At 42.1% G+C, this 26,446-nt stretch overlaps 1 protein-coding gene across 1 annotated transcript in view; it reads right to left on the minus strand.

The window, feature by feature from the left end:
- Positions 1-1,285: 1,285 nt before the first annotated feature.
- Jhbp1 (Juvenile hormone binding protein 1) overlaps positions 1,286-26,446 on the minus strand; it is a 37,220-nt gene continuing 12,059 nt past the window's right edge. The window contains exons 2-6 of the mRNA XM_065225706.1: positions 16,584-16,696; positions 2,366-2,496; positions 2,152-2,285; positions 1,944-2,093; positions 1,286-1,883 (exon numbers count right to left, since the gene is read on the minus strand). Of these exons, the coding sequence (XP_065081778.1) occupies positions 1,732-1,883; positions 1,944-2,093; positions 2,152-2,285; positions 2,366-2,496; positions 16,584-16,696 (680 nt within the window). The 3' untranslated portion in view covers positions 1,286-1,731. The remainder of the gene's footprint in view (positions 1,884-1,943; positions 2,094-2,151; positions 2,286-2,365; positions 2,497-16,583; positions 16,697-26,446) is intronic.

Below are 26,446 nucleotides of genomic sequence, written 5' to 3' on the forward strand. Positions count from 1 at the left end.
ATCAATAAATGCCATAATCAGGCCATTTGATGATCGTCAGTCAACCTTCCCATCTTAACCTTATAAGTCATGGCGGCTAAAAACTCCGAACATTGTGATATTCTCAACCAGTTTTATTACTTACGAGAGCTGAAAATGTATTGAAATGTTGTGATATAAATTGATTTGTGTGTGGTACACATTTATCAACCATCAGTGATCAATATTTTCCTTATTTTTTGTGTAATATTCCTTAATTAATTATTTATTTGCGTGATAGGCCGAATGAAAGGACTAGACCCACATTACATACCGTAACCCTACGATAAATTTTACAGCAGAATTTTTTTGCGTCCGGTTTGAAGCTGAGCACCCTTATAGCGAATTCGTTTATTATCGGGGTTGGAACCAGTTCCAACCCAGTGCGAAACCGAACTTTTTGTCAGTGCGAACCTCAACCTGAGCTAGGTTTTAAAAACAAACGAGCAAACTGACGTTTGTCAGAAAACAAGCAGACCCAATCTTGATACCCGATCCAGGTTAAAACTGAATAATAAACGAATTCGCTATTAGGTTTTTAATCCATTATTAAAAACTACTAGATTAAATTTTTTGCCGATGAAACATTTTCAAACCTTCTGCATTTTATTTTTGCCTATCTTTCGACGGAAAGAAATACAAGGTTCATGCAAGTTCGATAAACTATTCGTGTTTCAATATCCTGTGCAACAAGCATCGGGCTTGCTTCTCTGCAGCAAACACTGAGAACTATTATCAGCCTGCTACATTTAGTAGATCGTCAGCAGTGTGTCCAAGCAGTGCTGCAAAATCTCGACAATACACGGTGATATTGACAATTCTGCTTTGGTCACTTATTTGAGCTAACAGTCTCATAGTCAAGGCAAACCATGTCAATTGTCAATGACAATGCTGCCAGTGATGAATATGTGTGGATTTTTATATTAACTAAATTTTTAACGAAATTAAATTACTTGAGCAACACAATTACATGGCGCCGTTAAAGTGAACAAGCATCAATAATGTGACACAGAATGTACGAAATTTCACTTTTTGTTTCCATGAGAATCTTTGTTTTGTTGTTGTTTTTTAAGGATCAAGTCTGTCAGTGACTCTGTAACGAATAATTTTATCAATATCGCGCGAAAGTCTGTCAATGACAATGACAAATCTCAGCACTGTGTCCAAGCCAATTCGAAGTGGTATAACTAATAGTGTGAGCAAAGCTTCAGAGAATCATAACCACGAAGGGCGCCGCAAAAGAAAAATCCAAATTCATTCTAATAAGTAGAGCATTTTACAAATTTTATTCAACCATATCTTATCATGTATAATTTGTACAAACAGAAACAAGAATAAGCACTTTTTCATTGCATCGTATCAGCTCAGCTGAGTTTCCTTGCATCTATCAATCTGCATTCAACATTCGCAAATACCGTTTCTTAACTGGTGCCAACGGAACAATTATGTTCACCTACCAATCTATTTTTATTATTTTTAATTGAGTTTCACAGAGATTAGAACCTCTCAATCGCCGTCCTACATTAACTTCCTGTGAATATCGCTTGGTTCCCATCAAACCCGGAAACCACCGTGATTTTGTATTCAACTGAACGGGAGGTAAGATTTCTTTCGATTGATTGGAAAATATTACAAACTACAGTCTAACAAACTAATAGTACAAAAAAAGGTGATTGAAATCATATCACATCTTCCGGCGCCGGGAAGCAACTTCTAATCGACGATGAAATTTTCCAGAGCAACATTCTCCAGCAGCTGGTTGGAGATTCCGATAAACTCGCTGGAAAGCTTTTTCTGCAGCTGCGGTTGCAGAGCTCGCAGCACTTCACCGCCGTTTTCCTTCAGGAACAAGTTGGTTGCTTCGGCTGCAATTAGTTTAGAACAAATTTGGTTGGATTTCTTAAAAACAAATAATAATGTCATACTCAGAATTCGATTGTTGTTGAAGATCTTCGAAACGCTCAATCGTGGCTTCTTGATGGCCAGGTTCAGATCCAGAGTTTCCACGCGCATGTGAGTGCCGGTTGGCTTCTCGTTGAACGATACTCGGCCGCGGACGTCGGCAGTGACGCCATCTGCAAAGGAATCGGTTTTGAAAATGACGATCTTACTTTCAAAATGTTTGAAGATTACCGAAAACAGCATCGAAATCTCCGGCACCGCTGGCCGGAATGATGATCAGCACTCCGCTGGAGGTGTACTTGGCATGGATCACCAGCTTCGGGATGGTCAACCTGGCTTCGAATGGTTTGTCACCGTCCGACGGTCTGAGAATTGTGGAAAAAAAAGGTGTAATTAGTAGGGCGCTGATTGGCGGTTGACGGCAAGTGACAAGCATGGCACTTACTTCATATTCTTGACCGTGAAGTTGCTAGCGCCGTACACTTGCATATTTTTCAAGTTGATCCTGTAGCCTTGCGGTCCTCCAGTCAACTGGAGCGAAAGCTGATCCATGACGAATGGTTCCACGGATGGTAGCTGGAATGTTGAGAATAGAGCGAAAATTAGCTTACAGTTGATAGGAAAAGCACCGTCTTTAATATCGAGCCTCATTCGTTAAGCTTGAATGCTATTGGTCAGTAAATTCATTTTCATGCGAAATGGTTTTTTTTCATTCTATGACCTCTAATGGTGTTAAGTTTCTCTACGTGAAATCTAGTTTATTGGCACAGCATTTGCCTACTAAATCGTTGTTTCATGTTCTACCATCAACAAGGAGGTTATAAATAGAAAATCGGTTTATTAAACAACGGGTAACACTGGGTAAAGTGCAGCCAGCGGCGTTGCCACTATCAATTATACTAATTACTACTGGTTTCCTTGTCCAAACGGTGCTTGTTCAAGGAAGTAAAAATTACCTCATTAGGTTGTATGGTTGCACAGTAAATTATGATTTTCAAATAAACCGCTTACTCATTCGTAAATATATATATTCAATTGTTTGGGCTGATCCACCGGAAGTTCCAAACATAAACCACATTAGTGCGTGCAAAGAGCAGTGATCACACCGCGCACCGGTCAACGAAACCACAATCAGCCTCATTATTATGCTCAATAGGCCCCCCTTGCATGTCACTGCACCGGTTTACTATTCATAGCAACGAGTAGCTAGGCTCCGTTAACCGGCGGCGAAAAATCAAAACAGAAACAAAACCGGCAACGCGCCGTGTGGGCAGGCCTTGGACCTCCAAACACTCGGAATAGCATTGGCAATGAACTTCAGGTAATTTTCGGCTACCCGATATGAGCTTCACACCATTCTGACCGTCACGAGATGCTTTTTTTTCTCGATCGCGCATGAGGTATCAAGCATGAATCATTCGCACCACACCGACCGACCGACCGACCGTGCTCGCGAAGTGGTGATGACCATACCCAATCTGTCTTGATTAGCATGAATTTTGGTTCGAAAATGAGAAAACAACCCGCAAAGAGAGAAGCCTAGTCCAACTGCATTTCCATGTTCACACACAAGCTTGATAACGACCTTGCAAGAGTTGAAAAGCGGTTGGTTATCGATGGACGTGTGCGATGGCTGCTGACCGTGACCTTGTGCCGTTGTTCAGTTGTGCGAGTTCAGTCGGATCTTTAATCGAAACGTCGAACTGGTTGGAAAATTTCCTGCCATTTAATGTCAGTAGAAACAAATGCCGGTTGGATAGCGTCAAACCGGTTTTGGGATTAAAGCTACCGCCAGGGTTGCAAATACTCATTTCAGATAAAAAATATTTTCGGGATTATAAAATCATTAGACATGTTAGATTAGAAGAGGTTGCTAAGTATGTGTTTGTCTATTTCGATTCCTGAGAGTCACCATCAGCGATTTGATCAATAATCACTCACTCAGCGATCATTGACTATCCGAAATCAAATTGTACAGTGTTTGAAACATACTTTGCAACATCTTCCTGCATTTTACAAGCAAAATGATTTCATTATTCCGTAAAACATGCTTTAGGCGAAATGAGTATCTGCAACCTTGGCTACCGCATGTTTTATGGCAAGCGGCAACTGCTTTTCGACGGTTTGTTGTTGCGTAATGTTTGTTGACATCTCCGGCGATTGATCATCGCTAATGGATTGACACAGAGGTGATGAAGAAATTGTTGAAATTTAATGTCACATCGCATGACAAACATTTACTAATTTGACTGATTCTGACAGGAATTTGAAAGGGAACATTTATGAGAAACTCTAGGTCAAACGCTGACCATGCCAGTTGATTTGAAGAACTGGTTCAGTTCTGCTTTTTAAACTAGGTAGTAAACAATCATGGACAAGGAGCTTGATTCCACAGCATCTGGAGGCACGTTTAAACTTGTTAGTTTCATTATATTAGTATCAGTTTTTTTTTATACGAGTCCGTGTATATTATTTTCGACTAAAAAGTGTTCGTTTTTATACTCCTGTAATCTGGTTGACTGTATCCAGCATTTTACCGAAGGTAAAACTCTTCCATTTTCTCATACGAACGCTTTGAGACAGACACAATTGCGTCATCTGCCGCTCAAAGGTAAATGCTTCGAACGAATTTTATAGCAAAGATTACATCCTCAGAAGAAAGGTTTGTGTATTTGCTCATTTTTCTATGCGTTGGTTTCACCTAGAGCTTCCATTTTTCGATGGTTTCCACCATACCGGGATTCGGTAAATATTTATTTGATATCCCGGGAAGTGAATAAAGATAGTAAATTGTTTAAATAATCGTATGTTTAATCTCCTTCGAAGAAAGATTAAAAGGGAGATTTCTTCCAGATTTAAGGACATAGGGGAATTTACGTATTCTCGGCAACCTAAGCATCGACCTTCTTTCTATAGCCTTTTTCTCTATGAAACGCACACATATGCAGTATTGGTTTGTTTACAATCTTTTGCTGCCAGCTGCTCTAACAATTTCAGTCGAAAGAATTGTCAAAAACTGTTTTGAAACGCTTTTACAAAGCTCCAATCTTCTCTAGTGAGAGCGAGTATTGTCGGCAACCAGTTTTTCTTCGGCAACCGTTCCATTTGAACTGCATGTAAATCTACTGTTCTATTATCGGCAACTCGAAATCAGCTACAATTTGTAGTGCGTGTGTTTCATTTTAAGAAAACCCTGCTAGATTGCTTTTTCTCAGTGGTAAAAATATAGTCAAATTGGAGCTGAATCCATAAAGAATCGTTTACATGCATTCAGCGAAGTGTTTTCGTAAGAAAATCCAGTGAAAATAGTGTTTCAATTTGAGTTGCCGAAAATAGTCTGTCATGCCGAAGCCGTCATTTCCCCTATCTACATTTTGAAGACATTTAGAATTCTGTGAAAGCATTTTTTTTCATGCAAACATTTTGAAGACATTTCATGATATGTGAAGTTGTTTCAAGACATGCGGAAACTGAAAAAGATTTGCGGTGGATTTTTTGAAATTTTAACCTTAATCTTCATATTTTTGATAAATAAATGAAGTTTTTAACTTCATATTTTAAGCTACTTCCTGAATATGTTGAAAATAAATAATGTAGCCAAAATTGGATTTTCAGAATAAAACTTGATCCTTTTGAATATTCACAGGACTTCACTGAACTATTCGATTAAATGGAAATCTTCTGAATACTTCCTGATCAACGTTGAGTTTTGGGCGAATATCTTCACAATAATACTTGATCAACCTGAAGCCTTGAAAAATATCCAGAGGACTTAATAGAAATCTTCGATCTGCTGGAGATCTTTTAAGTACTTCCTAACCGATCTGCCATCTTGAGAGAGCCAATTGAATACTTGACCAGTTTAAGATCTTCAAATTTTCTTATCTACCTGAATTCACTAATATCTGACCAACCAGAAATCTTGAGAGACTATCTAGAGACGTTGGGCTACAAAATGGTGAGTGACAATCTGGAAGGAGCGATAAACCTAGCTCCGGTCCTCACAAGTTCCTACCTCACGCCTCCACGAGTCATATGATCACAAAAGACTGCCAGCTGAAACATGGACACAGCTGGTTGGCGTAGCCTGGTCAATGTTGTCAATCCGACAATAGCAGAGTGAGGAGGTGCGACGCGAATACTGGCGCGGTAACCATAGCACGGTGATATAGGAAATGCTTCGCCAACCCAAGCGTCAGCGTCTGACTGGCTTCCAGCGGCTGAATAAGAAATGCTCTTCCCCGGAAGCTACACCTAAGATGTCAGCCCCATCACGGTGGATAGGAGACCTTGGGCCAACCACCTACTGTCTCTGGAACCTTTACAATTGTTACAGAAACCAACAGCGAAAGACATCGAACTGACTTAACGGCAACGACTTTTAGTGATAAACAACGGACACGAATTGGATCATGGAATGTATTGACGTTAGCCCAGCAGGGTAAACTGGCAACAACTCGCCAACCAGGCGCGACGCATGAAGCTAGAAATCCTGGGACTGAATGAAGTTCGTTGGCCAAACTTTGGAGAACACAAACTGCCGTCTGGACAGGTACTACTATACTCTGGTATTCGAGGTGAAAACGCTCCCCGCCATCGTGGAGTTGGTCTCCTACTTAGCGTCCAGACCTTACCATAATCCAATGTTATGCGCCAACCGATGCTGCCGAGCTACAGGAAAAGGAGAATTTTTACAGTCATCTGAATGCCGTCGAGGATAAGGTTTCAAAGGGTGACATCAAGATCTACACTGGCAACTTCAATGCGAAGATCGGCTCCGACAACACGGACTATTAGCGTGTCATGGGACGCCATGGTCTCGGCGAAATGAGCGAGAACGGTGAGCTGTTTGCAGAATTTTGTGGCAATAACGACATGGTGATCGGGTGCTCGCTCTTCCCCGATCGGCCAGTACACAAAGTCACGTGGGTTTCCCGTGATGGCCATACCGAAAATCAGATCATCGACCACATCTGCATCAGCCGAAAATGGAGAAGGAGCCTTCTTGATGTCCGGAATAAACGCAGCGCCGACATCGCGTCTGACCATCACCTTCTAATCAGTGAAATCCACCTACGCATGGCGCGGATCCAGCGACGGGAGGAGAGACTCGGGCGGCGGTTCAACACACGCCGACTTGAAGATCCAGCGGTAAAAAGGTCTTTTGTTGAAGAACTTGAGACTCGAGCTGCGTACGTTCCAGAAGGTGGCAGCGTAGAAGAACAATGGACGGCCATCAAGAATGCCTTTGCAGAAACAAGCGAGAACAACTTGGGGGAGCTGCGCACCCAGAGGAAAGAGTGGATCACAGATGAAACCTGGTGGAAGATTGAGGAACGGCGCCGGTGGTGTAGTGGTAAGCGTGATTACCTCTCACTCCAGCAGGCCTGGTTTCAATCCCAGTCGGCGCCGCCGGGATGTTCTGAGGCATAACATCTCTGATCACGCCTTCCTTCGGATGGGAAGTAAAGCCGTTGGTCCCCGGTTCATGAGTTGATGGGTCGATAGGTAGGGTCCAGGTGTGGGAGCTGCCTTCCTGGCACGTCGGTAGCATTGGTGCTCAGCACGGAAAACAAGAAAAACAAACCAAAGGAAAAAAAGGAAGATTGAGGAGCGTAGAGAAGCAAAAGCCGCGATAGAGCGGGCGAGAACCAGAGAAGCCAAGAACGAAGCCCGTCAACGGTACTCGGCTCTAGAGAAGGAAGTCAAGCGCTCTTGCAGACGGGACAAGCGAGCGTGGGTGAACTCCCTGGCCAACGAAGGGGAGAAAGCCGCAAACACTGGCGATATACGCCTCCTCTACGATATCTCACGACGCCTGAGTGGAGCAAGGATGAACCCGAGGATGCCAGTGAAGGACACGACTGGACAATTGCTTACCAACCCCACTGACCAGCTGAAACGCTGGTTTGAGCAATTCGAACAACTTCTTTAAGTTTCGACGGCTAACCAGCCATCAACATATCGGCATGATCCGCTTAGGGTGCGGCGCATCACTCGCGTCAATTCCGAGGCCCCATCACTGCAGGAGATTGAAGCAGCTATCCGATGCATGAAATCCAACAAGGCTCCAGGGGTCGATCCCATGCTATCCGCACAAATGTTGCATCAACTATTCTGTAATATCTGGGACACCGCGACTTTTCCGGCCGACTGGATGCAGGGCATCTTAGTGAAGTTCTGTGCAAAGTTATCCTGAATCGGATACAGGAGAAGATCGACGTGACTCTCCGACGGCAACAGGCAGGATTCCTTGCCGGAAGATCTTGTGTGGACCATATTGTCACGCTCCGCATCATCCTGGAGCAGGTCAATGAATTCCAAGAGTCCCTTTATTTGATATTCATTGACTACGAAAAAGCTTTCGACCGTCTCAATCACGAGAATCTGTGGGGCGCCCTGAGATAAAATCGTCAACCTCATCGAAGCGCAGTATGAGGCTTTCACGTGCAGAGTTCTGCATAACGGATCCTTGTCCGACCCTATCCGGGTAGTCGCTGGTGTGAGATAAGGACGTATACTATCACTGCTACTGTTTCTCATCGTAATCGACGAGATCATGGTAGGTGCAATTGACCGTGCACCGAACCGTGGGCTGCTTTGGCAGCCTATCACCATGAAGCATCTCAACGACTTCGATTTGGCTGATGATATTGCTCTACTAGCACAACGGCGCTCTGATATGCAGAGTAAGCTCAATGACTTAGCCGAACGCTCCTCTGCGGCGGGTCTCACCATCAACGTCAACAAGACCAAATCGTCGGATATCAACACGGGCAACCCTTCCAACTTTACGGTAGCGTGGCAAGCAGTGGAGAAGGTCGAAAGTTTCCAATATCTTTACAGCCAAATAGCGTCGGACGGCGGGACCAAGAGCGACATAGGTGCACGAATCAAGAAGGCTAGGGCTGCCTTTGCGAGTTTACGAAACGTATGGAGATCCAACCAGATAAGTCAACGCACCAAAATCCGAATTTTCAACTCGAACGTGAAATCTGTGTTGTTATACGCCAGCGAGACGTGGTGTGTATCAGCGGAGAACACTCAAAAGCTGCAGGTCTTCATCAACCGTGCCTTCTGGCCTCACAACTGGAGCTCCATCGTTGATGTCATCAGAAGCCGATAGCAACAGAAATTCGAGAGCGAAAGTGGAGGTGGGTCGGCCACACACTTCGACGGGGCGGAAACGAAATCTGCAAGCAAGCGCTGGATTGGAATCCAGCAGGACATCGCAGCAGAGGTAGACCCAAGGGCTCATGGCGGCGGAGCCTCAATAAGGAAATTAAGCAAGTCGATAGAAATCTGATCTGGGCCCAGGTCAAGGCAAAAGCGAGCAGCCGCGCAGGATGGAAGTCTTTCACGTTGGCCCTTTGCACCGCTGGTAGTGCACAGGACCCTTAAGTTAAGTAAGTTATCTAGAGACGGTATTTGAATTTTATGAACAGTTGAATATCTTAAGACTAATAATTGATCAACCTGAAGTCTTGTTTTTAAATCTCCGACCAGCTGTATATCTTTTCAATACTCTGTATTCAAACTTCCGCCATGGAAGAATGTCTACAATATGTCTGTTGAATTTTTGAACACTTGCAGATCTTCAGAACATTACTTGATTAAGTTGAAAAGTCTTGAATAATATCCAGAAATATCATTGCAAATCCGTGAATATCAGTCATACGAAAACTCCTGTACTTTCAAGAAGTTTTTTGAACTTTAACTCAGTTCCATGAACTTAAAGCCTATATAAAGTTCCCTGAATATGTAGAATATTCGACGAAATCCTGGGATTTTCCGTCAACTTCTTCAAAGCTTCCAGTACTTCAAAGATTTTTCCATAGCTTACATCTTTTAAGTTTTCGATAGGTACAACTGAATTTCTGCCCAGCTTGCTGAACTTGTACGAATTTCAAATAATTCATGAGATTTTCCGTAATCATCGTCCACGAAGTTGTTTAACATTCTACGAAGTATCCTAAAGATCTATGATGGTCCCTGCAGCTTTACGAAGTTTCTTCTCAGAAATTCTCTGAAATCACACGTATGTCTCTTGACACGATGTTATGTCTGTCAGCCAAATTTCACAATAGTACGTGCATATCATGGTGGATGATTTATCTCATGAATGTATTTGTAAAAACTATTTCGCCGTGCTTTAGGATTACAAAGATTACATACTAACGGGTAAAGGTAATGCATATCTTTGTGCGTAACAAATGACAGCGATGGAGAGCTATGGAAGCCAAGATAGAAAACGGTGACGTATAGAAGTGCCTCCAGAAGGAGTAAACATTTTACAATATTCCGCATGCTTATCTAAGGAAGGGCTCTAAAAACTGCAAATACTGAGTTTTTTCATCAGTGGAGACTAAGACTACATACTTCCAACCATCTTAACAATGCATTTCAATGGTTTTTCAATCAACTATGAATGATGGACATCTCACAACGCTCAACCTGATTTCGTCTATGTACCATCTAGATACGCGATTATAAAATTTAAACAAAAATGTTCACGGTTTGTTTCACTGCTAGGTCGTATTTTTCAACGATCATATACAAAAAAGTGATGTATGTGTGAAATTCTTTCGAAAAATCAGAATGAATGGCAAACGAAGGAAAGAGATATATTTCATAAGATGTGAAAGTACTGGATTAAAATTCTGCTACAGATATTCCAAGAAAGATTTAAAGGTGTAAAGAAGTCTCAAATAAAAAAAAAATCCGGAATACACGCGATCCCGGGATTTATAAATTTAGTTCCCGGGACTCTGAAATCACGGGAAATGTCACAATCCCGGGATTTTCATCCCAGGACATCCCGGGATGGAAGCTCTAGTTCCACATTCACTCAAGCGCAGCGCTACTGTATCTGTCGCTTGGATTCTGACAAAGTTGCCAGTCATCTTGATATATAGTCTTCGATTTTACGCTAGTCTGATATACAAATTTACTCACCCCCAGCTGACATTCGAAGCATACTGTTAAAGCATATTACCAACGATTTCAAATAGGCTCACTACTTGACTAGCCTATTGGTCCCAAGCAAATCGATTAACGTACCCCGTTCTAGTCGAAATTCTAGTACTACACTATGTTTGTTTTGATTCGCGATTCGAAAGTATGGCAGATAAAATGAAGGGTTCGTGGATTTTTCTATGTTTCGAGGGATGCATCGATTAGCTTGGGACCGAAGAGAGTACCAGAGCTGAGCCAAAAAGTTGAGTACTTTTCTTCGGGACCTTCTGGTCTTAGAGTTACCTTATGATATTACGCGCTATTCTGGATCTACCCAGTGGCTGGTACTCATTCTTGTATTCAATAAGGAGTTGTCAAAATCTAGGTAAACTAGTTTTATTATGATGAGTAGAATCTACGCAGATTCTGGGTAAATAGTTCTAATCGAAATTAGCCAGTGAAAGCAGCTAAATTCAGCAATCGACTAAATTTTCAATAGCGACCAAAAATATTCATTAGTACCGTCCTAATGACGCGTTCATCTAGATAAAATTGATAAATAGTTGATTTTTAGCGATGGGCCCAATCTTAGATCCATAGGTCAACAATAGAGCCATATCCCTTTATTTTTAGTTTCTGGACTATGAACATTCTCCTAATTTAGCGACGATTTTCTCGATACCAAATGTTTGTTGTTGATCCTAATTTATAGAACTCATTTAAAATCAAATCTCAATAAATGGTTAGCATCTCGGTTAGCAATTGTAACAGTATCGTTTTCTGGGTATTTCAATGTTAGGGGGTGTTCATTAACTACGTAGACGGTTTTTAGGCCCCCTCTCCTTGCGCAGAAAATTGTCCATACAAAATATTTAAAATTTGAAATATCCCACAGGGGTAAGACCGCTTAACTCTGAGTTGTTTTTTTTTTGCAGCGATTAACTCAATGTACCTCTAAATTTTATCGACGTTCATCGATGTTTCTGTCGGTTTACTCCTCGGCATGAGTTACTCAGAGTTTCTCAAAATAAACTCAAAAATCTGCCGTGAGCAAGAGCTGTCTTGCCCTTTGAATATTCCCTGTAATTATTGACCGTTGCACAAATTTTTGGAAGCGAAAATTTTTAGTTTGACGGGTACAATTTTCACACCCACTAACACCCAGGAGGCATGTGTTGTATTGATAAGTTGGTGTTATGACAGGATGGTGGAAATTTGTGTGGTGATTCCTGAAATGGCAGATATTCAACAGACTGTGTGCAGAACTCAGCCACGGTTGTCATAATTTAACGTCTTGTCTGTCAGAAATAACCACGCTCGTATGGCAGGGTTAATCAATAACTTTCCATCTGTCAAATGGCAAGCAAAAGTTAAAAAAAATCCGCCTAATGGTTCAGAGCCTTAATAGCGTTTACTATGCTCTTTATGGTTACTTTTCCCTGGGGCTATCCAAGGCAAAATTATCTACCATCTACCGGAATCATCAAACGACAATTGCCAACTGAATCTCAAGCTATCGACATAATGGATTTTTCTCGCAAAAAGAGTATGCCCGGGAGGTGAAGAAATTCAACGCGGACAAACGATTCTGGTTAGTGGAACTATATCTTTTAAAACCAACACTTTATCTTGATGAAGCGAAACCAAGGGGGAGACAGGTTTACCCTGTGTTGCTTTTTTGCAGCGAGTAACTCAATGTACCTCAATATTTAATCGACGTTCATCATTTTTTTTCACTGCTTACTCCGTTTACTACCTTTAAGAATATGCGTCTCATATTAGACGTCAGTTTTGTTTGTAAACAAAGTAAGCCCAAGTGTACCCTGAGGCTTTTGAATAGCTTGAATATTATGGAAGAAACTGTGCCGGTACCTGCTTACTACCAATAACAACCTACACTTCTAACCAGCTTTGAGCAGTTGTTCTTACTCCTCAGCAACTAGTCTCAGTCGTTACTCCGAAAGGATCATCGCTGATCAAACAAGCGCTCTAAACTGCTATTCTGCTAAACATCTAGTATTTCACCTATAATGCAACGATCGCATCAGCTTCGATTGATCCAGTACTCGTAACAACAGTCCCATTGGAAAAGACGATTTCCTTCCGACTTACATTCTCGTTGGCACCATGCAAGTTAGCTACAGTATGACGATTCCATCACAGCACATCAAACATAACGTGGTGAGCAATAAATAGTCCAACCGTGGCCCATCCGCCACCATAGTATTGCGTATAGAAAATATCTCCCCGGTGTGAGGGAACAACCGATTAACACCCAATTACAGCTCCGAAATCAACTCTACCAACCATTACCTCCACGGAATTTTCAGCCAGAGCACAAGTGCAGCCACCGCCACCTCCGAAGCCGAAGAGAAGGAAGACGATGAAGTAAACGCTGCCAATTATCCGCGTCTGGACTACAAACCCATCAACGATATACCGGACGAAATCGAAGTGAAAACCGGTCAGGAAGACGAAGAACAAATCAAGCTGACAGATTCTCTTCGTCGACTTTCTCTTTGAATTCTAACAGCCATGTTAAGACCAAGTACAGGATCGTCTTGAGACGTGATCAAGTTCACAAGTTCGCTACCAATCACTCGATATCGTCAGACAGAGCTGACCATAAAACAAATGGAGACGAACAACAAATTCTACACCTGGGTCGCTATGGACTTAGCCAACGAGAAACAGAAGAACACACGTATGTAGTTATGTTCTACTTCAAAGGAGACTTCCGTCGACGGCCACAGCACTTGGTGGTGTATCGCAGAAACGTGACCTTATCACGATGATTCGGAAGGCACAGCAGAAACATCTAAAGCGGAAGGATGGATGTCCACCGTCAACAGAACGGCACCGTGTTAATTCGGAGCTCGGTTTGCAGTTTCATCCAGCGGCAGTTTGTCAAGCAATGGGAACGGGATTACTTCGACGGGTATCGTAGTACGTGCGGGGTACGTAATTTTCCAGATTTTGTTTATTTGGTCAGGCAGATCGAGTTTTTCCACTATATCAAGACGAAAAAGCATTCGACCTTGATAAGCGTAAGGCTGCAACAGTTTCCGTTCACGTTCACAGTTGGTAAGGGTTGAAAGAAGGTTATTAAACTTTTTTTTTTTTTTTTTTATTCTTTATTTAAGAGATTTTTAGCCTTAGGCTAGTTCATCTCTAAGGTTATTAAACTGAGATGATGCAGGATAATCAAATCAATTCTAGATAAACATTTCAAAGGGTCCTATATGCATTGATCGAATCTCTTCATCGACTTTCTCTTTCATTAATAACTCAGTTGCAAAACCTTTCCCTTTTGTATTTGACGTTTTGGACGCTAGATAAGAACCTCCTTTATCAAACTATGTGGTAAAATTAATGTGAAATCTGTTTGCATAACAGTGGTCATCACAAGAGAAAGTCGATGAAGAGAATCGATCAAAGCAGATAGGACCATTTGAAATGTTCATCGAGAATTAATTTAAGGGTCTCCGAGTTTCGCTGCTGAGTTATTGTTGTTTTGTGTTGGCTTCGCCTGAAGGTGGACTTTCAAATGTTGCTGTGATGCGAAAAGTGAGAAAGCAAATGGCAGTGATCTTGCTCACAGAGCAATGTGAGTTACTCGAGGTGCCTCAAAAGCAACTCTTTAATTACTCGTGATTAGGTGCTGTCTTGCTCCTTGAGCGAAACCTATGTTTGAAAAAACCTTCAACAGTTCCATATCCGCTTCCTCGATCTGCCGCATTTTACGTCATGAAGGATTGTCATGAAAAGCCCTCGAAAGAAGAGCAATTCAGATTCGGTCGGATGGCATCATGCGGTTCTGTGACGAAATGCATAGACTACCATAACCTCAGATTTATTTATGAGGTCAGCTTTGATAACCTAGCAAAAGCTTATCTACCGGGGAGAATTTGTTCGAAATCCAAGAACTGTCCCTGTCTCTTGTGCTTTATTGGCCGAAACGGCTGCCAAAATTGTAACGCCATGATAATTTACTTCCTGTGGTCCCTTGGGATTATACCAATTTTTCTTGCGGCCTACTGTCCTATCTACAACCCGATGGAGATAGTGTTTGGACTGATTATTTAAGCGGAATTTAAAGCAAATTTACCGATAATGCAATCAACGGGATCTGTAGTTGCTCGTAGCAGATATTATGGAGCAATATTAAAAATACCCCATGACAAAATTGTTTCAGAAATGAGAATACATCAGAGGAAGACGATTTGATCCTATGGTTGAATTGGAGGATTGCCTAACTAATCTTGGTTCTGAAGAGAATTCAGAGAAGAATCGTATAATTTTCTAAATTGTCGTGAATTTCAAGAATATAAACGAATAAAATCCACAGTATATTTTATTTAACAGTATTGAACATTATCCGAACAACTGTAATTCATATTTGCATAGAAAAACAATGAAAAGGAACATCAAAAACTGATCAATATCTTCCTGTTCTGATACTTGACTTGCCAATGATTCCGAAAAGGCTGTTTCTTCTGCTGCTAAAATAAACGATTGACCCAAGTAATCTCGTGTCTCCAACGCTTCGATGTGACGCTTCATAAGTTGCATTGTAGTAAGTAAGGTTTGAGCAGTAGTTTCCAAAACAGTGAAGACCTCACGGATGGAAACAATTTCATCGTGATAGCCAGAATGTACACCTTTAATTTGGCGGTCAAATAATTCATATAGCTTCATTACAGCCGGGAATATTTGTGTTTTAGTAAACAAACTTTTTTAAGTTTGCACATTTCTAAGTATCCTTTTATCTAGTATCGCTGCGGAAGACGAGGCAAGAGGTGTGTGGTCATCAACTACTTCCTGTTGCAGATATTGCTGCCGAAAATGCTTCGCAATATTCTTAATCGCTTGTTAAGGGATGGACACTCAATACTCTTATTTTGCGCAAGTTTTTTCTCAGCGTGATTCACTGTGCTGGTAGTGCCGAGAGTGTCAGTCATGATACTGAATTTATTTGCTTGGCCTCCGATTAATTTGACAATTCAAATGTTTTGTTTTGAAGAAACAAAACAACAAGCAGTGAAATCCTATCCCAAATTCGAACCATCCTAACCAAGACGATGTTTCAGAGGCACCCCAGCAGGATAAGCTGATAGCGGACGAACTGGTCAAACCGGGGGATCCTCTCAAGAACGTGATCAAATTTCTCTGCCCACTGGACAATGAGCACGGCAAAGACATCATCGATACGCATCTGATGGCATTTTAAATCTGCAACCGCTGTAACGATACTAACTACCCGACCGGGACAACACGGATGCACGCTTCGAGCTGGCCAAGGTCAGAAACGGGACGAAGCGGTTAAGTTGAGAATGCGACGAAAACGGTCCTCCTGCTTAAGACTGGGTGCTTGAGCGAAGAGTAGGTGGATGCATTTACAAAGTGCTGCCAAATGCGATTCCCGATGCGGCTGCACCGGATCAAATTCAATACCTCGATGGTCCCTTCAACATCGAGTTATGGAGAGCTGACTGCAGTTTATTCATATGTGACTGTGAATATTTGAACTTAGTCCATGTTTCTTAAAATTAGGGAAAATCCCTTCTAGAAATGTATTTGCTACGGGCTTCCATGACTGTTTCAATCTCAAAATGTAATTCAACGAGAGTGTATTTATGTCCTATGTCTCCATGCGCATACAATAGATGATCTATTCAGGGCTCTATTAACAAAGCCGCAATACTCACTTTAATTTCAGGGATACCCTGTGCCAGATAAGGTTTCAGATGGTGCAGCGTTCCTTTCAGGCAGGCAATCAGTTCCGGATCCGATCTCCGACACTGCTTGATGTAGGGTAGAGCTGAAAGAGGAGAAACAAAACAAAAACGTTAATCAATTGCAACACATTGGACATTTTCCCATTCAATGACACAACGAAGAAACTAATGACAGACATGGAACAACTAGAACAGAACAACGCCGCAGCAACAGCAGCAGCAGCAGCAGTAGCAACGCCAGCGAGTGACCCTCTACGGTTGATTGAACAACAATTAAACCCACTGAAGCTGCGGTTAAGGCTGAATCTTCCGAACTTCTGGCCATGGTCATCCGATAGTCTCCGGATTGCTGAAGAAGCAGAATCAGCTGATTGTAGGCGAGGTGGTTTCGGAGCCAAGGAAATGCCGACCCAGCCTTCGTTTGCACCGGGTAAACATCTCGAACCGCTGAGCGCTAGCTTACTCGGTGGATCGGTTAGAAAATGTCATTAACATGTGCACGTTACACGCTTCCATGCACGGATTGAATCATCGTCGCCGCCGGTACCGAGTGCAGGTTCAGCAAACGGCAAACATTTCAAGAGCAGCCAGTTTACCTTTTTGAGAAGATTTCATCGGATTTGATCGGACTTGACGTGTTATGCAATGGTATCTGGTTTCAAAGTTGACAAATCAAACGACTATTTGTGGATGGCAGTTTCCTTTAGCTTTCAGTGAGTACTTATGGGCTTATTGATGAATTTCCACTGGCAGTTCCTGCTCACACACACGCCCATCTAGTTATGCTGCAAATCAGTGCCTTTGAAACGGTTTCAATGTTCATTTTCCACTTGACCGGATATGGCAATCCAACGGAATGACGGGCATATGAATTTTCATGATTTACTTTGAAGCGGAAATATTCGATCGTTAGCTTCAGTTTCAAACGGCGAAGGTGATTATGAATTAGAGCTAACCCCATGGGAAAGAGTTTGAGCGAGGAAGGGCACCCGCGAACCCTTTCAACTGCATCTATCTGCAAGAAGCACCAGTGTGTGGTCGTTTTCCCCAGAAGTTACACAACAAAATTGGAGTCATCAACGATACCACTCTAAACGTATTTTTACTATCTGATGCAGTAATGACAAACACTCACGGCTGCCACAGTTTATCACCCCCGCTGGTTTCATAGCTAGTCGCTTGCAGTGTCAGATCAAGCCCTCTAATCAAATCATCTTATACGTGATTCCCTAATGATAGGCGGGTGCCGAATGCTGAAGGTACTAATTTGTATGAGGTTAAAGCTTAGCTGATGAGTGCTCATTTGAGCACATGATATTCCAAGAATGTCAGTTCACAAGTATCATCGATTATTCACATTCGACCACATCATCGTTTTGTTTTTGCTCCCGAATACATGAGAGATGAAATCGATCTTGTTGCGCAACTTGCTAGATCCGGATTGCTCGGCGACGGCCGACGACGGTGAATTACAAACCGATTTAGGATTACGTGCTGAACGAGAGAATCCCCCGTTAGGGCAAATGTTCACCGGAATTGATTAGAATAACAAATTACTGCGGATCAGCTGATCTTGACCGACACTTGATCTGCTCATGGTTGGTTTGCAATGGAAAAATTGGCTGCCGCAAATATCTCACCGTTCGTCGTAATTGCTAATGGAACAATTGTGGGAAAATGATAACCTGTTAGACGCACTTTGCAATTCATGATTCTCATAAAAGCCCTATCAGTTTCAATCATTACATTGTATGGATATTTGCATGATGAATCAAATTTTTTATCTTGAGGTTGAGCAATGGTGATTGATTAAACTTTAACGTGCCTAATCTCCAAATTATGTCATTATGCTTCTATTTGTTAATTCTTATCGCTGTATAGCAAAGCAGATTCCTATCGATCCAATTTATGTCAAAATCACGACTTCTGTTTGATCTAAATCTAATTGACATTAGTCGTGGGATCTGAAAACGAGATACGAAGGTTGTAAATATTGGAAAATTTTCATTCGGCGCTCTCGACTACAAAATGGTGAGTTACCTCAACAGTTAAATAAAGTAACTTAAAAAAAATGCAAGGCCTTTTCTGACCTTGGGAGGCTCCCTTAGCTCTGTCAGTAAAGGCGCAGTTACAAAGCAAGACCATGTTGAAGGTGGCTGGGTTCGATTCCTGGTCCGGTCTAGGAATTTTTCGGATTGGAAAATTTCTCGACTTTCCTGGGAATAGAGTATGATTGTACTTACCACACAATTTTACTAACGCAAAAATGGTACAGGCAGCGAAAGCTCTCAAATAGAAACGGTGTAACTGCATCTAGAACACTAATTTGAGAGCACGCAATAACCTAATATGCGTTAATCAATAAGCAGAAATGCGAGGCAGAAGAAGAAGAAAGATTTTAAGAAGAATTGCGATAAGCTCGTGGCAGTTTCGAGAACATCAGAGAAGTCCAAAGAACTTCAGAACAGTTCAATGAACTTTACAAAAGTTCTGAGAAAGTCAGAGATTTTCCGGAAACTTCAGAAATTTTCCGATATCTTCAAGGAAGTCCAAAAAGAAAAACAGCGGATGCAGCCAATTGAAAACGCACTGACTGGATTTAGGATTAAAAGATATAAATGCTAATATAGGAAATTAGTTAGTCACAAAAGTACATCGTCGCGATCGGTCGGCCGAGGGCGCACCCCGTACGAAATTATTGTTTAATTTAAGTTAAATAAATTTGTGTTCTCACAATAAATTGTATTTTGTGTGAAAATTGGTGTAGTGTTCTGTTTGCGGTGAAGGAAGGAAAGGATACGGATTCTATAAGGAATAAAGGAAAGGGTACGTTCGCCGGGTAAGTAGAAGTCAACATCAATTGGTCGGGACGGTCCCTGACATAATTTGGTCCTTCGAGCCGGATTACTACTGCCAGTGGACTTTGGATCGGCCAAATCTCTACGATTCGACCAAGGTACCATCGAAGTGTGCCATCGTACGGGCACCAAACCGCCAGCCTCGTATACCATAAAGGACCAATCGCCATCCTTGAAGTGGATCAAAGGATTCGATCGCCATCGTCAATTACATGAAAGGATCTATTGCAACCAAACAATATCACCTATTATTCTACATCGGGAAACCCACCATCGCTGAAAATCATCGACTAGCTGTGGAACAGAGAGGAAGGTCGCCATCGTCCTTCAACAGAATCGTCTCCAGCTAGTGCAACCAGTTTCTACAAGTGGATATTGGCTCTACTCGGTCACTTTCGACGTTGATCAGGATTGTAGGACAACCATAGCGTTGTTCTACTACCACTCAGGTATGTAAGAACTGGTATATGTCCGCCGAAGCGACAAAATTTCCCAACTAACACCCACATTTCGACTTGTGATATTGTTGCCGAATCGACGAGTGCTTACGGACGTCGAAGTGGTGCATCAGTTCGCGAAGAACTTGGTTTCGGGCAACTTTCGAGGAATTCGGTGGCGATTGTGGACGCTCGACGACGATTCTGGTGCTACTTTCCCTCTGACTAGACGAGACAGCAACAACGTGATAGATTTCAGCTTCATCTTGTCCAGGTAACTACCAGCCGAAGCTGGATTGGCTGCTGATATTTCATTCTGCGCGACGTCCAGCGCCATATGTAGTTCTCCAGGTGAGAATAAGTATATGTCCTGCCAAAGCAGGCTCTCTTGCAATACTACATTGGTACATTTCTCCTTCACTGCACTGGATTTCGATACGATCTACCGACTTGTTACCGCAAAGCTTTACAGCTTCATGGTTCGAAACATTAATTATTGTGATTGAGGCAAATTTGGATTCGGCTATTGGTATAGAGTGCCATTTGCACGGGTAAGACGAACGGTATATGTTCAGCCGAAGCTCAAATATTGGTTACTACATTTGCTTTTCCACTCCATCGCTCTTCACTGGCTCGAATTGGAATCCGAGATTCCCGATCAAACGTTTTGAGGTATACAGTTTTGGAATTTACTGCTATCTGGCTTCGGTAGCCCCACAGGTGAGTTGAACAGTATATGTCCAGCCGAAGCAGACAATTTGCACACTAAATCGCCAATTCTCTTCGATTCTCGGATCTTATAACGTTTCGCCAAACATCGCGTGGAGCAACGCATCACTAATACCTACCAACTTACGACTGGCTCTTGGTTCTTCGTTTCCGTACCGTGATTCCTCCGACAACAACCATGTCAACGAAGATTACCAGGTCAACCGCATCCGTAAAGGGGTTTAAGTCAAAACTCAAGGATCTTCGAGCGTCGTTAAACAACATTAGTCAGTTAGTTAGGTATTATAAAGAGGGTACAACAGCTTGTCAGGTCAATGTCCGCCTCGAACGTATAGATTTGTTGTGGGAGCAAATTAGTGAGACTTCTTGGGAGATCGAATCGCATGAGGACTATGAAGAGCAAGAAGGTGTCGAAAAGGAGCAACTGGAGTTCGAGAATCGCTACTACGATGCGAAATCGTTCTTGATGGAGAAGGCCAAGAAGTTCCAGGAAGAATCAGCACTAAACCAGTCAACACGGAGTGCGGACGCCGCCAGTACACATGGTACAATGGACCGTGTACGCCTGCCACAAATCAAGCTGCATACTTTCGACGGAGACATCGATGACTGGCTGAGTTTCAGGGATCACTACACGTTCTTGATCCATGAGAAAGCAGAACTTCCGGATGTGGAGAAATTTCACTATTTGAAAGGTAGCAACCTTAGCAGGCAAAGCTAAGGCTCTAGTCGACCCGCTAGAGATAACTAGCGTCAATTATAAAAAATTTCACAAGCGCTTGTACCTGTTTCCTCTTCAGTAGCTTGCTGTTGTTGAAGCGTTTTAGTTTGGAAGTCGTTGCTAAAACGCTTCAACAACAGCAAGCTACTGAAGAGGAAACAGGTACAAGCGCTTGTCAAACTACCTTCAATTGCCAAGGAATCGGTCACGGATCTCCACAGACTGGGTAATGGATTCAACCGTGCGATTCAGATATTGGATCAAGTAATCGAACCAGCCGAATACAAGGATTTGCTGCTGGTAGAACTGCTGAGTTGCGTCTGGAGTCTGTCACTCGACATGGCTGGGAGGAAAACACGTCCGCTAAGGAGCAAGACACTCTAAAGGACTTGCAGGAGTTCTTACAACGGAGAATTCAAATCCTCGAGTCTCTACCAGCGAAGGTAGAACGCAAAAACGAGCCGCAACAACCCAAACGGAAGCCGTTTTCACCGAAGGTCAGCCACAACGCCGTACAATGGAACACCGCTAAGTGCCCATCGTGTACGGAAGTTCATGGACTACATACGTGTCCAGCCTTCCTGAAAATGTCGCTGTCCAGCAGGGAGTCGTTTCTACGAGCACAGTCACTCTGCCGAAACTGTCTCAAGCGAGGACATCTAGCTCGAGATTGCTCGTCAAAGTTCTCGTGTCGCAACTGCAAGGTTCGGCCCCACACACTACTATGCCTCAAGGGCGAAGGAATCGCAGGTACTTCTGGCTACAGCAGTTGTTGTGATCGAGGACAGCCAGGGTTCTCGCGATCCGGCACGCGCGCGATTCGATTCCAGGTCGGAATGCAACTTAATCGCTGAAAGTCTGAGTCAGCTGATGAAGGTTGCTAGCCAGAAGGTCGATATTTCAATATTGGGCATCAGACAATCCGGAACGAGGGTAAAACGAAAGATTCAAGTCTTGCCAAAGTCACAGCTTGTCTACCAACTTCTACAGTCCAGGCAAATGGATGGGACATACCGGCAGATAGTGACAGGCGAGGTCGCTACATCAAATCATGGTGCGAGATATTCATGCAACATGTCAGTATCGAGCAATCTGGAAGAGCTAATGGCACGATTTCGGTCCTGCGAGGAAGTGGGAGCCATCAGCAAGTTATCTCCGGACGAGACGCGCTTCGAAGAGCGAGCGCACAGTCGAACGGAATTCGGATGTCCGATACACCGTTACTATCCCTAAGAACGACAATGTTTTAGCGGAATTAGGTGAATCGAGAGACATCGCGCTACGACGTCTTCGAGCTGTGGAAAGGCGACTGGAAAAGGATCCCGACCTTCAGAAGCAATACTTCAACTTCATGACCGAATATTTCGAGCTCGATCACATGAGAAGAGTGGACGATAACGAAGAGGAGACTGTAAAACGATGTTTCTTGCCACATCATCCTGTAATCAAGGAGTCAAGCACCACGATCAAGGTAAGGGTGGTCTTCGAAGCTTCGTGCAAGACGTCTGGACCTGTGGTACAACAGGACTTACGGTTAATCGTTCTCCGCAGTCGTACACGTCAGGTGATGGTTGTAGCCGACGTTGATTTACAGGTAGGTAAATCTGGGGGTAAATTGATTACTATTTAACGTAAATATCTAAATAAATTTCTACAATAAACTAAATTAAAATAAAACTAATGGTATTTAAATCAGTAGCTATGAGGACTTCCCCGTGCATTTCTAGCTATTGTTCTTATTAAATGTGGAACCCTTGTGTTGTATGTATTTTCAGCAGAAGTTCCAAAAATATATATCAAAATATATGCACAGTTGCGCCTAAATGTAGGCAATTTTAGTTGAGTAAAAATGTTACTTGAATTGTAATGACATCAATCGTTTTAGTCCTATGCTCTTTGTTTGGATGTTGATATTGTACGCTACTTAACGTCAGCTCTATAGAATTGAAATTTATGCAATAAAATATTATTTTGTTTTGTTATGAAAACACACATCAAGACTATCATTGAAGTCTCATGATGATATACTTTTAAGATTTCGCTTGGTATCTATCAACGAAAATGTTACGGTACTTGGAGAAAGATCAAAGAACGTCAGTGTAGTTCCATTAAATGATTGCAGAAACTTTCATGAAGCTCTGAGGAATTATGGAATATTTCAGGAAATTCAGGAATTTTCCTAAAATTTCACCATTACACGCAACGAGTAGCGCTTCAACCCAGTGTAGATGAATTGCGTTCGTTTTGAATATCTTCGCTGTGAAGTACGAGCGAAATGAACAAATGAGTTCATTATACATCCACGAATACGAGCTTGTTGATATTCACCACTGCTTGATTATGCAACCCAAAATTGTCAACATCAGAAACGATTCTCAAAAGCAAAATAATCAAATTCATTTTGGGCAAAATGATTATTATGAATATTATCGACTCCAGAACCTAAAACCTCGATATTATCATCAATTCAGCATGAGGCAATAATTTTCCATCAATCTGTGTATAAAACCAACACAACACGTTCTACAGCACTATATTTGTGTTATATGAAAATAACCATTTTGCATTTGATCCTCAAAATTATCCCCACCAAGATGAAGACGAATATTGATATTGACAACAACAGAGGCGATAAAGAACATCCAGCCACGAATGAACAAAAACAAATGTTGAATTCGATACTCATAGGTTGCTTTGATCAAGAGAATGTGTTTATGTCAAAATTCAAATTCAAGCAGGTAGTTGGTCTATCTGTTAAGGTTGTCTTCATTTTCAGCTAAGTTGAGTGTAGAAGGAATGATTTTTATCAGCACTGCTCTGGATAGTTCTATGAATATTTAGATAAGTACTTGTACGTTATGAAACTGGAATATTTAGGTATCTTCATATAGCAACAAAAACTTCAGGCAAATCCACAGAAGTTCAAAAATGTTTAGAGATTTTAAGGGAAGTTCAAAGAGATTCAAGGAAGTTTCAGGGAAATAACGGGAACTACAGAGTAGATAAATTTGAAGTTCTTTAAGTTAAGCTACCTTCAGGAAAATTAAGGGAACTTTTCTGTTCTGAGATGCTCAGCGAAGTCTAGAGAAGTTCAGAGATCTTCGAGGCAGTGCTAATAACTTCCAGGAAGCTCCGAAAACTTCAGAAAAGGTTTAGTCTTTCGGGGAAGTGTAAATATCATGAAAAATAAGCAATTTTGTTTCGTCTCAAGAAAAAATACTGATGACAGTTTTATCATCGCCACCCTTTTGATCCAGGGTCTCTTTTAGGCTAGTTTTAGTTTCATATCGTAAGCTCTTTGTACTGAACGAAAACGGTAACACTTTACCTTGAAGAAGACCAAGTCAAAGACTGAATCTTGGTCATAAAACATCGTAGACTAGGGGCACTCCTGAATTTGAGGTTGACAGTGGCGCACGTATGACAAATCTGTAAATAAGCAGCTCTAAATTTCCCGTGGCAGTGCTGACCGGCACCTCACCCATTTTGTACTCACTAAACTCAGATTTGACCATGTAGATCACCATCAGCCCGTTCTGCCATCTGTAACTCCGAAATGAGCTACCTAGATAGCAGACGACTGTGCGAATGCTCATGCACTTTGTTTTTTTTAAGAGCCACTGCCTGCGGTTTGGTGCCGGCAAGTGATGCAGGTTGCACAAAACATGTTTTTTGAATATTCACTTCGAATCGCTAAGACTTGGCAGAAAACGCATGTGTGTGACTGGGGTCCACAACCCATAAAGGAATAGACAATCAGTGGGCTAATGAGAGTCTGTGTCTAATTTTAAGGGGTTGCCCTTGGCCACACTGTGCAGTGTTTTAGTAAATTTGTATTTTGTTTGGAGCTCGAATGTGAACATGGAACATCGTATAAAAGAATAAGCTCTGGCAATTAGTGTATACACAATCGTTTTCATTAGAGCTGCACAGTTAAATAGCAAAATCCCGTCACTGTGGGTCACTGCACTTGGTAACACCATGGATCAAGAACATGGCTAGCGTGGTTCTTTGGAGTCAACCTTCAAACAATTGCTAACAATTCTAAACGCTTGATTGTCGTTGCAATGCAAGGGGGCGGGCGGTGGTTTTCGTGCTCTGACTCAGGTAGCAAAGCGGATAACGCTTTGCACTTCTAAACGGTTTTGATCGGTTGAGGGTGTGTGCATTAGGGTGGGTCAACTTTACAACGCCCTGCTTCCCACAGCTCTTTCGATTCGTATTGAGGTCCTCAACAACTGTGCCAAATTTGAACGAATTTGGTTACGGTCTGGATTTGCGGAAGAGCGTTATAGTTTGTATGGGAAACGGTCCAGAACTGTTCCACTGCTTGTCAAGAATTAAAAAAAGAATCGCTCAATTTTCACCAAAGCTGGGATTGAAAAAAAAACTATACATTACAATTTCGTCGAAAACCGCAAATCGATCCGAATTTTGTGCAAAAAGTTATTTTTTTTCTTCTTATTATGAGCATGTGTTTCGCGCATACCTACTGACGTGCATATATGCTTGTACAGGGTTCGTGACGAATTTTTGCAGTAAATGGCATATTTGAGAAAAAATACACCAGTTAGTTATTCTAACAATGAATTTTGTGCGATTTATTTTCTTTCGCAACATATGGAAGTTGTAAGTAAATTTATTCAAAAAAATTGCCTTCCCTTTCGACGACTGTAGTTAGACGCTTCCGGAAACTGCAGTATGCACGTTTTAAAATGTTTCGATCCATAGATGTCATCACTGCCTTGATTTTAGCTTTTAGCGACTTAAGTGTGGTGTGAGGGCTTCTATTGGTATCCCGTTGGACGAAGCCCTATACAAAATAATCCAACGGATTGATATCGGGACTGCTTGGGGGCCAAATTTCTTCCTCCCAAATTTACGAAATATTTTCCGTAAGCCATTTCTGTGCTTTATTAGCAGTATGAGCAGGTGCTCCATCTTATCACTTTCCCAAGCCTTTTTTAATATTATACACTGTTCTTTCAGACACATTTACCGACCGAATTATTTCTTTCATGCATACTCCGGCGCGCAACAAAGCGACAACGGCTGACAGATTGCTCTCTTGTTTCGACATCTTTACGT

Source organism: Ochlerotatus camptorhynchus, unplaced genomic scaffold (genome assembly GCF_037179485.1).
Source record: "Ochlerotatus camptorhynchus isolate MF236.1 unplaced genomic scaffold, CSIRO-AGI_Acam_v1.1 ptg000232l, whole genome shotgun sequence".
In the NCBI taxonomy this organism is placed as follows: domain Eukaryota; kingdom Metazoa; phylum Arthropoda; class Insecta; order Diptera; family Culicidae; genus Ochlerotatus; species Ochlerotatus camptorhynchus.